Below are 18,132 nucleotides of genomic sequence, written 5' to 3'. Positions count from 1 at the left end.
ATGTTTGTCTGTGCAGCAAATGGACGATGCAGTGTACACGTTTGAGCAGATCCTCCACCAAAGTCTGGAGGACCAGGGGCCAGAGGGGCTCTGTAAGAACATCCAACGCTGCCAGGACCGGGTCATCAAGGTAAGACACAGGAGAGGGTTGGCCCTGCTGCCCGCCATGGCACAGTGATGGGCAGAGGAAGGGTGGGGAAATAGGATTGATACTATACACATTTTCTCATTTTCCTGTTGTATGGAAAATCCTACTATAGGAAACCAAGAGGGGATTTAGTTGATTTGTTTGTTGACGTTTTAGCTCTGAGGCCTTTCTCAGTGACGCACTATATACTCTAGTGGTGATTCCCAATCTCTTCTGACTTTCGTTTCCCTAATTTCTGTCCCCCTCTCTCCTCAGAAATTTGACTATGACAGCAGCACAGTCCGGAAGAGGTTCTTCAGAGAGGCTCTTCTTCAGATCTTCATCCCTTACATGCTGAAGCAGCTCACTCCCTCCGTATCCTCTGTAAGTCCATCAGCTATACACCGTCTGTTGGAACACTGTTCACATTCTCACAGTCAAACTAGACGGTGTGACTAGACTGACACTGTTGGGTCAAATTCATACATTATGAGTGCGTTTGTAAATTCACTCTGGAGTGCTAGAGTGCACTCTGGGCGTTTGTAAATTCAGAGTGTTGTCAGATTGTCCATTAGTAGATTCATAGCGTTTCGTTCTCGAAGCGCACACTGGACGCTCTGGCCGAGGAGTAGGGTGGATCAGAGCGTTCTGACCTCACACTGGACACTCTGGCCGAGGAGTAGGGTGGATCAGAGTGTAATGACCTCACACTGGACGCTCTGGCCGAGGAGTAGGGTGGATCAGAGTGTTCTGACCTCACACTGGACGCTCTGGCCGAGGAGTAGGGTGGATCAGAGCGTTATGACCTCACACTGGACGCTCTGGCCGAGGAGTAGGGTGGATCAGAGTGTTATGACCTCACACTGGACACTCTGGCCGAGGAGTAGGGTGGATCAGAGCGTTATGACCTCACACTGGACGCTCTGGCCGAGGAGTAGGGTGGATCCGAGTGTTCTGACCTCACTACAGCAGTCAAGCACCCAAACTAACTGGCTAAAGTTGCCTAGCTACTTCCAAACACAAATGTGAGAACACCTCACTCTGACCATTTTACTTGCCCTAGCAGAGCTGGTTAGGCTGTTATCATGCTATCTAGCGTGTTGGTAACTGTGCTGCTGGCAACAATTAAACATATATTTTTTTACTGACACTGGTCATATTCAATGGGTGCTGCGCATTTGTAAAATCATCAGTTATTCTGCGCTCTGGCACACAGGAGAGTGCTCTGAAATCAGAGTGAATTTACGAACGCACCCAATGTACTGTGTGAAACTGACATTCCATTTCCATGCAATGGCATTCTCTTTGTCATTGTGATAAGTTGTTCTCTCTTTGCCTGTCTCTCCTGAGTGAGTGATTCCTTTTGGGTTCTCATACTTTTTCCTCTGGTGGCCAGGAGCTGCCTCGTTTCCAGGAGCTGATCTTCGAGGACTTTTCTCGTTTCATCCTGGTGGAGAACATCTTTGAGGAGGTGGTGCTGCACTCTGTCATGAAGGACATCATGATGGGTGAGTCTTACAGCTTAAACAGTGGCTGTGTGCTTAATGGCACGTTATTCCCTTTGTAGTGCATTACTATGGGCCCTGGTCAATAGTAGGAAAAGGCTATTGGGGACTCAGATGTATCATTCTCTTATTAATAAACACACAAACAATGTTTTAATTGAGAAGCAGGCATTGGTCTGAATTCACATGAGCACCACACTGCCTACTTGACCTATGCTCTGCCAAGGTTTTCCACCACACTGCTTTGGCCTACTACAGTAGTTATGTTGGTCTATTGTACTTTAAACAATGTATAGGCAGGATTAGGATTCAAATCTTCTCAAACAGCTTAATTATTGCTCCCACAATGTGACCGTATACAAGGCAATGTATTAAATTTTTCCCACCCCACACGAAGACTTTATCCCACTACACTACCTTTCAATATGAAAGTAGGCTTTGCTTTTATACTTAAAAGACATTAGGCTTGTCCGAGTGAGCTTTTTTTCTCGTCGTAATGTATGTGGTGCCTGCCTGTAATTCTTTAAACCTTTTTATTTTAGCAATATATGTCATTGTGGAAAAAGATGTATTAACATCCTTTTTGGTCAGTAGGTACCCAACATAACAACAGGTGGTGTGTTGGTCACTCATACAGTACCAGTCCAGAGTTTAGACACACCTTCTCATTCAAGGGTTTTTCTTTATTTTTACTATTTTCTACATTGTAGAATAATAGTGAAGACATTACTATGGAATCATGTAGTAACCCAAAAAGTGTTAAACAAATCAAAATATATTTGAGATTCTTCAAAGTAGCCACCCTTTGCCTTGACAGCTTTGCACACTCTTGGCATTCTCTCAACCAGCTTCATGAGGTAGTCACCTGGAATGCATTTTAATTAACAAGTGTGCCTTGATAATGTATTTGTGGAATTTCTTTCCGCAATGCGTTTGAGCCAATCAGTTGTGTTGTGACAAGGTAGGGGTGGGATACAGAAGATTTGGTAAAAGACCAAGTCCATATTATGGCAAGAGCAGCTCAAATAAGCAAAGATAAATGAAGTCCATCATTACTTTAACCCATTTAATCCCACATTTTTTCCAGACATGAAAATATCCAAATCATGTGTCATTAGTAACCTTATTTCATGGAAAATTAGGTGAAAAAGTGTGTTGGGATAGTGACCGGTGGGATAATGTGATGTATATTGAATTAACATATTTCTCCTATGCAGTCATCCAAATGTTTATACACTGCTCAAAAAAATAAAGGGAACACTTAAACAACACAATGTAACTCCAAGTCAATCACACTTCTGTGAAATCAAACTGTCCACTTAGGAAGCAACACTGATTGACAATACATTTCACATGCTGTTGTGCAAATGGAATAGACAAAAGGTGGAAATTATAGGCAATTAGCAAGACACCCCCAATAAAGGAGTGGTTCTGCAGGTGGTGACCACAGACCACTTCTCAGTTCCTATGCTTCCTGGCTGATGTTTTGGTCACTTTTGAATGCTGGCGGTGCTTTCACTCTAGTGGTAGCATGAGACGGAGTCTACAACCCACACAAGTGGCTCAGGTAGTGCAGCTCATCCAGGATGGCACATCAATGCGAGCTGTGGCAAGAAGGTTTGCTGTGTCTGTCAGCGTAGTGTCCAGAGCATGGAGGCGCAACCAGGAGACAGGCCAGTACATCAGGAGACGTGGAGGAGGCCGTAGGAGGGCAACAACCCAGCAGCAGGACCGCTACCTCCGCCTTTGTGCAAGGAGGAGCACTGCCAGAGCCCTGCAAAATGACCTCCAGCAGGCCACAAATGTGCATGTGTCTGCTCAAACGGTCAGAAACAGACTCCATGAGGGTGGTATGAGGGCCCGACGTCCACGGGTGGGGGTTGTGCTTACAGCCCAACACCGTGCAGGACGTTTGGCATTTGCCAGAGAACACCAAGATTGGCAAATTCGCCACTGGCGCCCTGTGCTCTTCACAGATGAAAGCAGGTTCACACTGAGCACATGAGCACATGTGACAGACGTGACAGAGTCTGGAGACGCCGTGGAGAACGTTCTGCTGCCTGCAACATCCTCCAGCATGACCGGTTTGGCGGTGGGTCAGTCATGGTGTGGGGTGGCATTTCTTTGGGGGGCCGCACAGCCCTCCATGTGCTCGCCAGAGGTAGCCTGACTGCCATTAGGTACCGAGATGAGATCCTCAGACCCCTTGTGAGACCATATGCTGACACATGCACATTTGTGGCCTGCTGGAGGTCATTTTGCAGGGCTCTGGCAGTGTTCCTCCTTGCACAAAGGCGGAGGTAGCGGTCCTGCTGCTGGGTTGTTGCCCTCCTACGGCCTCCTCCACGTCTCCTGATGTACTGGCCTGTCTCCTGGTAGCGCCTCCATGCTCTGGACACTACGCTGACAGACCCAGCAAACCTTCTTGCCACAGCTCGCATTGATGTGCCATCCTGGATGAGCTGCACTACCTGAGCCACTTGTGTGGGTTGTAGACTCCGTCTCATGCTACCACTAGAGTGAAAGCACCGCCAGCATTCAAAAGTGACCAAAACATCAGCCAGGAAGCATAGGAACTGAGAAGTGGTCTGTGGTCACCACCTGCAGAACCACTCCTTTATTGGGGGTGTCTTGCTAATTGCCTATAATTTCCACCTTTTGTCTATTCCATTTGCACAACAGCATGTGAAATGTATTGTCAATCAGTGTTGCTTCCTAAGTGGACAGTTTGATTTCACAGAAGTGTGATTGACTTGGAGTTACATTGTGTTGTTTAAGTGTTCCCTTTATTTTTTTGAGCAGTGTATATTCCAGCCCAGTTATTAACACATGTAAAACTCTGTCACTGGTAGTCCCAAGCTTTGCCACTATAATGCCCCATCACATTCTTGTGTGACTTTTTTACGTATCAAAAACCCTTATGCAACACCGATACGAATACTGAGAGCAAAGACAAAAAAAAAAAAAAAACATATTTCAACATTGTTACTTTATTGTAACATAGATTGTAACATTGTTACTTTAGTGCAACATGTATTGGATCATTAATATTGTAACATTTGAACTTGTACTTTAGTGCAATATTCATTGTAACATTGTCATTGTGACATTTTAGTGCAACAGTGAATCAATTTACCTTTTTTCCCCAAAACATTGCAGTCATTTTGATTTGTCTTTTTTCTTCCTAGAGTCTGCTGTACTGCTTCTCTTCACCCTTCGACTTTTCTATGTTTTCTTTTATTGGCTTGTCCAACCCTTATCTCCTTTTCTACTGTCCATGGTATTTCTTGAAGCACTCAATGTGCAGTGGTACTTTGCATTTCTCACATGCATAGGTAATGCGTTTGTCACAATGACGACATCTCTGGAACCGGTGCATCGTGTTGATTGGCCAGTGAGAAGCTTTGTCATGTCTTGCCTGATCTTCAACAGTAGCAGCCAGTAGAGATCTCCTTCTGTGGCTCAGTGGTTTCCTGCCAAACTTTTTCATAAGAGACTGTGCCACTATCCGTGAGAAGGTGAGCAGGTCGATGGTCCCTCCCATAACGTCTCTGTAAAATAAATGTTTGTTTACGAGTGCACTGTTGAGAGACCATGCAAAGATGGGCCACCACCACTTCTTAGACCTGATGGAGATATGGTATTTTGAAACCTGTAGGTCGTGAAGGTCAACACCTCCCATGTGCTCATTGTATCAGTTAATGTATTTTGGTTGTGGGACTTTGTCAAGAGATGGCGCGACGTGCCTTTGACAGAGGTCTCATTGTATTTCTCATTTACATTTAAGTCATTTAGCAGACGCTCTTATCCAGAGCGACTTACAAATTGGTGCATTCACCTTATGATATCCAGTGGAACAACCACTTTACAATAGTGCATCTAAATCTTTTAAGGGGGGGGCGGGGTTAGAAGGATTACTTTATCCTATCCTAGGTATTCCTTAAAGAGGTGGGGTTTCAGGTGTCTCCGGAAGGTGGTGATTGACTCCGCTGACCTGGCGTCGTGAGGGAGTTTGTTCCACCATTGGGGTGCCAGAGCAGCGAACAATTTTGACTGGGCTGAGCGGGAACTGTACTTCCTCAGAGGTAGGGAGGCGAGCAGGCCAGAGGTGGATGAACGCAGTGCCCTTGTTTGGGTGTAGGGCCTGATCAGAGCCTGAAGGTACGGAGGTGCCGTTCCCCTCACAGCTCCGTAGGCAAGCACCATGGTCTTGTAGCGGATGCGAGCTTCAACTGGAAGCCAGTGGAGAGAGCGGAGGAGCGGGGTGACGTGAGAGAACTTGGGAAGGTTGAACACCAGACAGGCTGCGGCGTTCTGGATGAGTTGTAGGGGTTTAATGGCACAGGCAGGGAGCCCAGCCAACAGCGAGTTGCAGTAATCCAGACGGGAGATGACAAGTGCCTGGATTAGGACCTGCGCCGCTTCCTGTGTGAGGCAGGGTCGTACTCTGCGAATGTTGTAGAGCATGAACCTACAGGAACGGGCCACCGCCTTGATGTTAGTTGAGAACGACAGGGTGTTGTCCAGGATCACGCCAAGGTTCTTAGCGCTCTGGGAGGAGGACACAATGGAGTTGTCAACCGTGATGGCGAGATCATGGAACGGGCAGTCCTTCCCCGGGAGGAAGAGCAGCTCCGTCTTGCCGAGGTTCAGCTTGAGGTGGTGATCCGTCATCCACACTGATATGTCTGCCAGACATGCAGAGATGCGATTCGCCACCTGGTTATCAGAAGAGGGAAAGGAGAAGATTAATTGTGTGTCGTCTGCATAGCAATGATAGGAGAGACCATGTGAGGATATGACAGAGCCAAGTGACTTGGTGTATAGCGAGAATAGGAGAGGGCCTAGAACAGAGCCCTGGGGGACACCAGTGGTGAGAGCACGTGGTGCGGAGACAGATTCTCGCCACGCCACCTGGTAGGAGCGACCTGTCAGGTAGGACGCAATCCAAGCGTGGGCCGCGCCGGAGATGCCCAACTCGGAGAGGGTGGAGAGGAGGATCTGATGGTTCACAGTATCAAAGGCAGCCGATAGGTCTAGAAGGATGAGAGCAGAGGAGAGAGAGTTAGCTTTAGCAGTGCGGAGCGGAGCGCCTCCGTGACACAGAGAAGAGCAGTCTCAGTTGAATGACTAGTCTTGAAACCTGACTGATTTGGATCAAGAAGGTCATTCTGAGAGAGATAGCAGGAGAGCTGGCCAAGGACGGCACGTTCAAGAGTTTTGGAGAGAAAAGAAAGAAGGGATACTGGTCTGTAGTTGTTGACATCGGAGGGATCGAGTGTAGGTTTTTTCAGAAGGGGTGCAACTCTCGCTCTCTTGAAGACGGAAGGGACGTAGCCAGCGGTCAAGGATGAGTTGATGAGCGGGGTGAGGTAAGGGAGAAGGTCTCCGGAAATGGTCTGGAGAAGAGAAGAGGGGATAGGGTCAAGCGAGCAGGTTGTTGGGCGGCCGGCCGTCACAAGACGCGAGATTTCATCTGGGGAGAGAGGGGAGAAAGAGGTCAAAGCACAGGGTAGGGCAGTGTGAGCAGAACCAGCGGTGTCGTTTGACTTAGCAAACGAGGATCGGATGTCGTCGACCTTCTTTTCAAAATGGTTGACGAAGTCATCCGCAGAGAGGGAGGAGGGGGGGGGGGGGGGGAGGATTCAGGAGGGAGGAGAAGGTGGCAAAGAGCTTCCTAGGATTAGAGGCAGATGCTTGGAATTTAGAGTGGTAGAAAGTGGCTTTAGCAGCAGAGACAGAAGAGGAAAATGTAGAGAGGAGGGAGTGAAAGGATGCCAGGTCCGCAGGGAGGCGAGTTCTCCTCCATTTCCGCTCGGCTGCCCGGAGCCCTGTTCTGTGAGCTCGCAATGAGTCGTCGAGCCACGGAGCAGGAGGGGAGGACCGAGCCGGCCTGGAGGATAGGGGACATAGAGAGTCAAAGGATGCAGAAAGGGAGGAGAGGAGGGTTGAGGCAGAATCAGGAGATAGGTTGGAGAAGGTTTGAGCAGAGGGAAGAGATGATAGGATGGAAGAGGAGAGAGTAGCGGGGGAGAGAGCGAAGGTTGGGACGGCGCGATACCATCCGAGTAGGGGCAGAGTGGGAAGTGTTGGATGAGAGCGAGAGGGAAAAGGATACAAGGTAGTGGTCGGAGACTTGGAGGGGAGTTGCAATGAGATTAGTGGAAGAACAACATCTAGTAAAGATGAGGTCAAGCGTATTGCCTGCCTTGTGAGTAGGGGGGGGGGAGGTGAGAGGGTGAGGTCAAAAGAGGAGAGGAGTGGAAAGAAGGAGGCAGAGAGGAATGAGTCAAAGGTAGACGTGGGGAGGTTAAAGTCACCCAGAACTGTGAGAGGTGAGCCATCCTCAGGAAAGGAACTTATCAAGCTCATTGATGAACTCTCCAAGGGAACCTGGAGGGCGATAAATGATAAGGATGTTAAGCTTGAAAGGGCTGGTAACTGTGACAGCATGGAATTCAAAGGAGGCGATAGACAGATGGGTCAGGGGAGAAAGAGAGAATGTCCACTTGGGAGAGATGAGGATCCCAGTGCCACCACCCCGCTGACCAGAAGCTCTCGAGAACACGTGGACAGATGAGGAGAGAGCAGTAGGAGTAGCAGTGTTATCTGTGGTAATCCATGTTTCCGTCAGTGCCAAGAAGTCGATGGACTGGAGGGAAGCATAGGCTGGGATGAACTCTGCCTTGTTGGCCGCAGATCGGCAGTTCCAGAGGCTGCCGGAGACCTGGAACTCCACGTGGGTCGTGCGCGCTGGGACCACCAGGTTAGAGTGGCAGCGGTCACGCGGTGTGAAGCGTTTGTATGGTCTGTGCAGAGAGGAGAGAACAGGGATAGACAGACACATAGTTGACATGCTACAGAAGAGGCTACGCTAATGCAAAGGAGATTGGAATGACAAGTGGACTACACGTCTCGAATGTTCAGAAAGTTAAGCTTACGTTGCAAAAATCTTATTGACTAAAATGATACAGTACTGCTGGCTGGTGAAGTAGGCTAGCTAGCAGTGGCTGCGTTGTTGACTTTGTTTGAAAGTGTTGCTGGCTAGGTAGCCTCGATAACTGGCTAGGTAACCTCGATAACTGGCTAGATAATTACTCTAAACTACACAATTATCTTAGATACAAAGACAGCAAAGACAACTATGTAGCTAGCTAACACTACACTAATCAAATCGTTCCGTTGTAATGTTTCGGTAGAAGTTGGCTAGCTGGCTAGCTAGCAGTGTTGACAACGTTAGGACGGCGAAAATAGCTGGCTGGCTGACTTTGTTTGAAAGTGGAGCTGGCTAGGTAACCTCGATAACTGGCTAGATAATTACTCTAAACTACACAATTATCTTAGATACAAAGACAGCAAAGACAACTATGTAGCTAGCTAACACTACACTAATCAAATCGTTCCGTTGTAATGTTTCGGTAGAAGTTGGCTAGCTAGCAGTGTTGACAACGTTAGAAGATTCGATAATAATCTAAACTACACAATTATCTTTGATACAAAGACGGCTATGTAGCTAGCTAAGAAAAAAAAGTGCTAAGATCAAACAAATCAAACCGTTGTACTGTAATGAAATGAAATGAAATGTAATACTACCTGTGGAGCGACGCGAAATGCGACTACTCGCTCCAACCCAATCTCCTCCGTTTGTTGCCACTGTGACAATGTTATTGTCTTTCCAACGGACCAGCAACTTTCCTCCTTGGGTCAGAACCTCAGAGGTTCCCCAGGGTAACTTCATGAAGTCCTTCTGTGGCTTGAATGGGACATCAGACGATTTTGTCTCATCGTTCCAGAGCTCCCATATCCTCTTATTGTCATTTCATCGAGGAGTGCCTAGCGAAGTGAAGATGTTGTCATGAAGGAACATGCAACCTTGAGGCACCTGAGATTGCTCTGCAAGACCGAGAACGACACTGGGTCCTCCACCCAACCCAGTTTCAGGGAGGAGAGTGTGGGATCCACCATATGGCTCCATGTGATACATGTAACCACTGTATGAGGCAAGGCTCCATAGCTTGTAACCAAAACGGATTGGTTTACCTCTTATTAATTGCTTACATCCATGTCGGCCATAGTATCGGATCATGCTCATCAACTGACAGCCATTCCTGAAATGGCATGACTTTGTATGACTGATTGAGCTCTGAGAAGATGGACCTAACCTTAAAAAAATGGGTCGTCAGTGATCTTTGTGTTGTCAACCACATGAACGAAGGCCATTATTTAATCAAAGCAATTTCTCCGCATTGCATCTGAAATGCTCTCATTGTGTACATCACTGTCAAGTGACCAGTACATGTGACTTATTGGAACAGAGCTGTACCCAGATGTGATAAGGATCCCATAGTCACTGGCTTTATCAATAAGTGCATTGAGGACGTACATACCAGAAGCCATGGATTACAGGCAACATTCGCACTGAGCTAAAGGGTAGAGCTGCCGCTAGTCTAGTCCCTGTGCCCAAGAACACAAAGGCAACCTAAACGACTACAGACCCGTAGCACTCACGTCCGTAGCCATGAAGTGCTTTGAAAGGTTGGTAATGGCTCACATCAACACCATTATCCCAGAAACCTGGGATAATGCTTAACTTCTCCTCTACAGTAAAATAATGTCTCTGTATTTCTGTGTCCATATGACTCATTCTGTTGGACCAAACCTCAAATGCAGGTAGGGAGTTGAAACCACTTGTCAGAGAGGAAGAAGTGATCTCTCAACTTTGTTGCTGTGAGTGACAGGAAGAAGGGCTTGGGGGGGGTGTGTGTGAACAGAGAAGAGGCGATGCAAGAGGTTTCACTCTAGCCAAAATATGTCTAAAATATGCCCTATGGGCTTATTTTGGACCTAAGCTTGTCGCCCGCCTTTGAGACTACTCCCATTGTTAGGGTGGAGACATGATCATATCGTCATTATATTTAGATCTCAGTTGTAAATAGGAAGGTGCACACAGCACAGAAGGAGTGAAGGAGATGAGACCAAAAAGACAGCATGAGAACAAGCGAACATAATCACTCGGAAAAACAGAAAATACAAAAGTGATTCTTGCAACACAGGCATTTGGAATATTGCACAAAAACAAATTTGAATTAATCAAATTAATTTGATATCCCGTGATGTGCTCGATAGAGAAATGGTTAGATGAAGCAGAGGCTAGGCTACAAGACTGCTTTGCTAGTAAGGACTGAAATATGACTTTGCCAATAATATTGACAAGTTTACGACCTTCATCACCGGCTTCAGAAGAAAGTGCATCGACAACGTTTAAAGTTTGCTGCTTTCCCAAACAAAAGCCCTGGATGAACACTTAGATACGCGCCAAGCTAATGGACAGAGCCACCACATATGGGGCTTTAGCAGCTAACCCTGAGGCTAGGGTCATTGCTAGGACTGCGTACAAGCAGTCCTGCTACGACCTCCACAGATTCATCAAACATGCGAAAGGACAATACAAGAATAAGGTAATTCTTCTACACCGGTTCTGACGCATGTCAAGGACTACAGTCTATTATGAATTATAAAAGAGAACCCGGCCCTGGACTGCCTAACGATGCCTCTACCAGACGAAATGAAAGCTTTTTTTTATGCAGGCTTTGACAAAAACAGAGCCTTGCAAGAGGGCCCCCACTGTCCTGGAGGACTGGATGATCTCGCTCTCTGATGTCGACATGAAATTATTATTATTATATATATTTTTTAAATGGATCAACAATCCTAAGGCTGTATTCCGGGGCGCGACCTCGGAGCATGCACAGACCAGCTTGCTGGTGTCTTCAGACATTTCAGCCTCTACCTATCTAAAATGCCCTAATGTTTCATGCTGACTACCATCATTCCTGTTCCCAAAAACTCTAAGTCAACTGAGCCGACCCCATGTGGTGAGGTTACGCAACAACACAGGGAGCCACTCCGAAGTGACTGCGTTCACAATAAGCTTTCATCAGCTGGACTCCATTCCTGTTTTCCTACTGCAATGTTCTCATGAGATGCAAGAGGTTAAAGTTGCCGAATGTGGGACTTCAGTTCCTGTCTAGTTGACTGATAGGTTTTTGCTTGGAGTAGAATTCATTTTCTACTTCTGTCTCCCTCCACGATAATCGAGAATTTCAATAAGCATTTCTCTACGGCTGGCCATGCTTTCCTCCTGGCTACCCCAACCCCCGGCCAACCGCTCAGCACACCCCGCAGCTACTTGCCCAAGCCTCCCCAGCTTCTCCTTCACACAAATCCAGATAGCAGATGTTCTGAAAGAGCCGCAAAACCCGGACCTGTACAAATCAGCTGGGCTAGACAATCTGGACCCTCTTTCTAAAATTATCTGCCGCCATTGTTGCAACCCCTATTACTAGTCTGTTCAACCTCTTTCGTATCGTCCGAGATTCCTAAAGATTAGAAAGCTGCCACGGTCATCCCCCTCTTCAAAGGGGGTGACACTCTAGGCCCAAACTGTTACAGACCTAAATCCATCCTGCCCTGCCTTTCCAAAGTCTTCGAAAGCGCAGTTAAACAGATCACTGACCATTTCGAATCCCACTGTACCTTCTCCGCTGTGCAATCCGGTTTCCGAGCTGGTCACGGGTGAACCTCAGCCACGCTCAAGGTACTAAACGATATCATAACCGCCATTGATAAAAGACTACTGTGCAGCCGTCTTCATCGACCTGGTCAAGGCTTTCGACTCTGTCAATCACCGTATTCTTATTGGCAGACTCAACATCCTTGGTTTCTCAAATGACTGCCTTGCCTGGTTCACCAACTACTTCTCCGAGTTCAGTGTGTCAAATCGGAGGGCCTGTTGTCCGGACCTCTGGCAGTCTCTTTGGGGGTACCACAGGGTTCAATTCTCGGGCTGACTCTTTTCTGTGTATATATCAATGTCGCTTTTGATGCGGGTGATTCCTTGATCCACCGCTACGCAGATGACACCATTCTATATACATCTGGCCCTTTGGACACTTAACAAACCTCAACGAGCTTCAATGCCATACAACACTCGTTCCGTGGCCTCCAACTGCTCTTAAACGCCAGTAAAACTAAACGCATGCTCTTCAACCGATCGCTGCCCGCACCCGCCTGCCCGACTAGCATCACTACTCTGGACAGTTTTGACTTAGAATATGTGAACTACAAATACCTAGGTGTCTGGCTAGACTGTAAACTCTCCTTCCAGACTCATATTAAGCATCTCCAATCCAAAATTAAATCTAGAATCAGCTACCTATTTCGCAACAAAGCCTCCTTCACTCACGCCGCCAAACATACCCTCGTAAAACGGACTATCCTACTGATCCTCGACTTCGGCGACGTCATTTACAAAATAGCCTCCAACACTCTACTCAGCAAACTGGATGCAGTCTATCACAGTGCCATCTGTTTTGTCACCAAAGCCCCATATACTACCCACCACTGCGACCCACTGGCTCCAAGTCATCTAAGTCTTTGCTAGGTAAAGCTCCGCCTTCTCAGCTCACTGGTCACCCTAACACCCACCCGTAGCACGAGCTCCAGCAGGTATATCTCACTGGTCATCCCCAAAGCCAACACCTCCTTTGGCTGCCTTTCCTTCCAGTTCTCTGCTGCCAATGACTGGAATGAATTGCAAAAATCGCTTTAGTTGGAGACTTAAATCTCCCTCACTAACTTTAAGCATCAGCTATCTGAGCAGCTTACCGATCGCTACAGCTGTACACAGCCCATCTGTAAATAGCCCATCCAACCTCCTACCTCATTCCATATTGTTTTTATTTACTTGTTTTGCTCTTTTGCACACCAGTATTTCTACTTGCACATCATCTGCACATCTATCACTCCAGTGTTAATTTGCTAAATTGTAATTACTTCGCTACTATGGCCTATTTGTCTTACCTCCTTACTCCATTTGCACACATTGTATATATATTTTTCTATTGTGTTATTGACTGTACTTTTGTTGTACAGTCAATGTGTAACTCTTGTTTATTGTCGCACTGCTTTTCTTTATCTTGGCCAGGTCGCAGTTGTATGAGAACTTGTTCTCAACTGGCCTATCTGGTTAAATAAAGGTGAAATAAAAAATACAAATAAAACGTCCTGTCTCACTCTATTCATAAAGGCAACTGGTTCACTTCCTTGTAACCCACCCCAGCGAGTTAGGGTTCAACGTATAAATCAGGAAAAGAGCACAGAGAATAGAATACGTAGCTAGATTCTCTCTTATCGTGCTACCGAATAACCGACATGTTTATAACCAGTGGCTATGGATGAAATATATAAAAGTATTTGTACAAAACATACAAAAATGTGCATTTTGAAACACAAAATTTGACTAAATGTGTGAACATTTAAAAATGTATGCTTATTTGGGGGAATTTAAACGGTTTACTTGTAATGCAAAAGGTTAATAAAATAAAAACGGTATGGGGTTCTTGGTAACGGACAAACGGCTTCTGACGAGAGGGGGAGAGTTGTGTACCTCCAAGTTGATTTGCAAAGTTTTCATTGATTATTGGTGTTCTATTGGCTTAGTGATGGGAAGATTTGAATTTAACATCCCATAGTCGCGACTATACTATTTGAATGCGTTATGTATTCAGTGCATGGAATAGTACTCATGTGCTATAGCTAGGGCCCAGAGTTCTTCCTCACCAAGGTGACCTCAGTAGGGAAAACTCCAGGCCGTGTTAAAAGCTTCTGCTGCTCCCGTGGTCTGTGTACAATGTCTTAATGTCTCTCTCTCTTCTTCCCTCTTACTGTAGCTGTCAAGGAGGCAGCAGTCCAGAGAAGACACAACCTTTACAGGGACAGCATAGTGCTGACCAGCAGTGATCCCAACCTCCACCTGCTGGGGGATAACCCTGCCATCGACTGGGCTGGGGAGTATGGGACAGGACAGGAAGAGGTGGACAGGGAGGAGACTAGGGACAGCACAGGAGGGGCGGCCCAGAGGAGGCGCAGGATGAAGCAGGTAGTCTCTATGATCCAGCTGGATGGCTCTCCCATCCTGGTCAATGAGTCCTATCTGGACATCCCCATGGTGGACAGCATCCCTGAGGAGGAGGGAGTGGACCAGAACACCGATGCCTCATCTCCAGAGAGTGTCCACCAGGAACCAGCCAAAGTTAATGGAACCAGTCTGAAAGGAAAGAGAAAGGCCCCTCCTCCTCCAGTCCAGCCAGAGAACATTCCATCCCCTGCCCTAACCAATGGCTCTGTCCTAGAAGGTGAGCCGGCGACAATCTTGAGTGAGGCCCCAGAGGTACAGACCAAAATCTCAGATGTACCCCAGGAAGCTGAGTGTGCGATGAAGTCCCCAGAGGCGAAGAGCTTTTTACACAACCCTGAGAGCACAGCGTCAGCCATCGAGAGTGCCATACGGGAGATTGAGAATGCAGTGCAGGGAGAGGACAGCGAGCTAGCTGTGGAGGTGGCTATACTGGAGGCAGTGGCAGAAGTTTCACCCTCAAGCCAGAAGGATAGTGTACCCTTAAGCAAAGAGGAGGAATCTTTAAAACCAATTCATCAGGAGGCACTGGCACCAACAGCTTTTAGCCAAGAGGAAAGCACACCTTCCAGTTTAGAGGAGGTATCTTCCTCACTCTCTACTCAGACTAGGGTAGCAGCAAAAGAGGAGATCCCCACACCAACAGCCCTGGAGACGGAGCCAGTCCCTGTCCCAGGACCAATGCCAGAGGAGGTAGAGACCACTTCAGTAGTCAGTTCAGAGTTGGAACAGGCAACAGTGGATTTGGGCTCCCTGTCCCCGCCACATGACGACAGTGGCTTCCAGTCTCTCACCAGTGAGGCGGTGAAGAAGGTGGATGATGCTGCCCCAGTACAGAGGGGCCAGAGGCAGTAGAGGTGGTCCCTGAGGCAGGGGGTGATGGCGTGACTGTGGCCCAGTAGGGAACAGCAGCACAGAACAATGACTCTGAGACCGGAAAGGAGAAGGACTCCGGGAAGGCAGAGAGTCAGTGAGGAATTAGTCCTCGTTTAGGCTGTATGCTGGCATTGATTTAAATGTTTTTTTTTTTCTGAAGACAGGCAATATGCCTGTCAATACTACATAAACCTAATCTCACAAAAGCATAGACAATTTAATACATGGAAAATGGTTTGTATACAGTAGTTTTTCCATTAGATCAACTGATTGGTTTACACCTTCAAGATAATTCTAATAAGTTCTAAACTTTTTTATTTTTTGTACACATTATCCACCAATACTAAATCAGTCTGTACCTTAGGTGGGGCTCAAGTACAACTTGAATGTCTCAATATTGTTTTTGTGTTTCTATATTTTGACAGACCTTCCAACTGATAAAGCATGTGCATTCCATTCAACCCACATTCCAATTGATAACATGTACATTGTAGCCCGAGTGCCAGATATGTTTGTGCGCTCATGCCAACTTATTGTCACTCATTGTCATGCCGAACATGGCTTGATAATGAATGGAATTGACAAGCGCACAAACAGATTTGGGACCAGGCTATGTGTGTATTGCATTACATCCACACAAGGGGAACTCATTCATGATGCTTTTTTAGTATATATTCACTGTGTAGTGAATGATGAGGACGATTGAAGGACCCAGTTGTCCTCGTCATGGTGTTCTGTAAATATGAAATCGCACAATTCAGGTGCTGTTCTTGGTTGGGTACACAGAATCTTAGACACCTTCCTAATATTGAGTTGCACCCCCTTTCCCCTCAGAACCGCCTCAATTTGTCAGGGCAGGGACTCTACAAGGTGTCATGAAGTTCCACAGGGATGCTGGCCCATGTTGACTCCAATGCTTCCCACAGTTGTCAAGTTGTTTTGATTCCTTGTGGGTGGTGGACCATTCTTGATACACACAGGAAACTGTTGAGTGTGGAAACACCCAGCAGCGTTGCAGTTCTTGACACAAATCGGTGCGCCTGGCACCTACTACCACTTCCGGTTCCAAGACACTTAAATCTTGTCTTGCTCATTCACCCTCTAAATGGCACACATCCACAATCTGTCTCAAGGCTTAAACATCATTCTTTAACCTGTCTCCTCCCCTTCAGCTATACTGATTTGAAGAGGATTTAACAAGTGACATCAATAATTGATCATAGCTTTCACCTGGATTTACCTGGTCAGTCTCATGGAAAGGACAGGTGTCCTTAATGTTTTGTACACAGTGTATAATGTTCAGTGGCATCATTGATTTGTTTAAAGTTTGCTTAGTTAACCCTCTGATCTGCACTACTGCTCAACCCTGAATCTACATGCTGTCAAGTGTGCGGCTTACCCATGGTGTTAAATTGTATTTGGATTGGACCACGGCAAGGTGTGCAAAGCTAGAGCTAGCCATAGTGAAATAAAAATCAGAGTATTTATTCCATAGATTCAACGACCAATATGTCCTTGTTATCTTATTGGTGTTTGTCCCACATCTTTCATACAGTTGCTCTCTGAAGTTTCCTGTCAGTTTAATCTGTTTTATTATCAGAGGATTTCAAATACTGTTGTAATCGTGCATCAGTCTGCAATAATCTTCTGGGGTATTTGATGGGAAGGTGCCTGGGAATCAAGCAATCCTGTAGTAATCGTGCCTTATGGAATACTGGAAAACATTGCGTTCAAAGTACTTTTTTTATTTTCTATTTCAAATTGAAATGACAATCTGTCGAACATAATGATGTGCACAACTGTTCTGTTATATCATGGCAAAATATGACATCAAATGAGTAATGCTATTTATATGTTGTCCTTAATATCTTACCATTTATTATTGATATGACTGGGAATACCTCAGTTCTGACATTGAATGGCTCCTAACAGAAAAAGCCTCTGTACATGCAGTATTAAATACATTGTTGGCCCTTTTCACCACCACAGTCATTCTTTTTACAAAGACTATAGTACAAAATACATATCTTCAGTGATATACATGGTTTTCCCCCCATTTGTTTTCTTCTATTTATTATGTATTCTACACTGCCTTATGTCCCTGTCCCCAACCCATCCCTTTTGATGAGCGTACTTTTAGATTTGTTTTACTCAATGTTATACAACAGACTGTTATTGATCCATAAATAATTATTGATTTAAGTATGTTGGTCTGTTATGGTTTTCCATTGGAACACAGGTTTGTTAAAGGGGACAATCTGGGATTTGAAAAACAACAGTGGGCATCCTGACACTATTGTTGGTAAACAGATGAGGGATGGGGTTGGAGAAATGTTACCACTCAAATTCCAAAATGGATGTGCCAATCGCAGATTGCCCTCTTTTTAAATGGTTGTTGGGTTCATGTGGAGCAGTATTTAAGCTTGCATTCACATTGACTGTCATAATTCCAAATGTATTTTACTCCATTGTTTGTAAGCAATGCAATTGTAAACATGGTTAAAAGTATAAATAAAAACAAATCAATATGGTTAAAATGTATCATTGATGGTCATTCCTTGTGTCCATAGCCCTGTCTATGAATGTGAGATTGGTTCCATTTCTCCAGCCCCATCCCTGTGCATCTGTTCAAAACAGTGGTGGGGTGC

At 46.1% G+C, this 18,132-nt stretch overlaps 1 protein-coding gene across 1 annotated transcript in view; it reads left to right on the top strand.

Annotated features, from left to right (window-relative positions):
• Positions 1–16,377, top strand: part of niban2b (niban apoptosis regulator 2b) — a 47,486-nt gene extending 31,109 nt beyond the window's left edge. The window contains exons 11-14 of the mRNA XM_039012829.1: positions 17–130; positions 404–511; positions 1,524–1,635; positions 14,364–16,377. Coding sequence (XP_038868757.1) covers positions 17–130; positions 404–511; positions 1,524–1,635; positions 14,364–15,463 — 1,434 coding nt within the window. The 3' untranslated portion in view covers positions 15,464–16,377. The remainder of the gene's footprint in view (positions 1–16; positions 131–403; positions 512–1,523; positions 1,636–14,363) is intronic.
• Positions 16,378–18,132: the final 1,755 nt, after the last annotated feature.

Source organism: Salvelinus namaycush, chromosome 18 (assembly GCF_016432855.1).
Source record: "Salvelinus namaycush isolate Seneca chromosome 18, SaNama_1.0, whole genome shotgun sequence".
NCBI lineage: Eukaryota > Metazoa > Chordata > Actinopteri > Salmoniformes > Salmonidae > Salvelinus > Salvelinus namaycush.
Note: the sequence above shows the minus strand (reverse complement) of the source record. Positions and strands in the feature narration are given on the sequence as shown.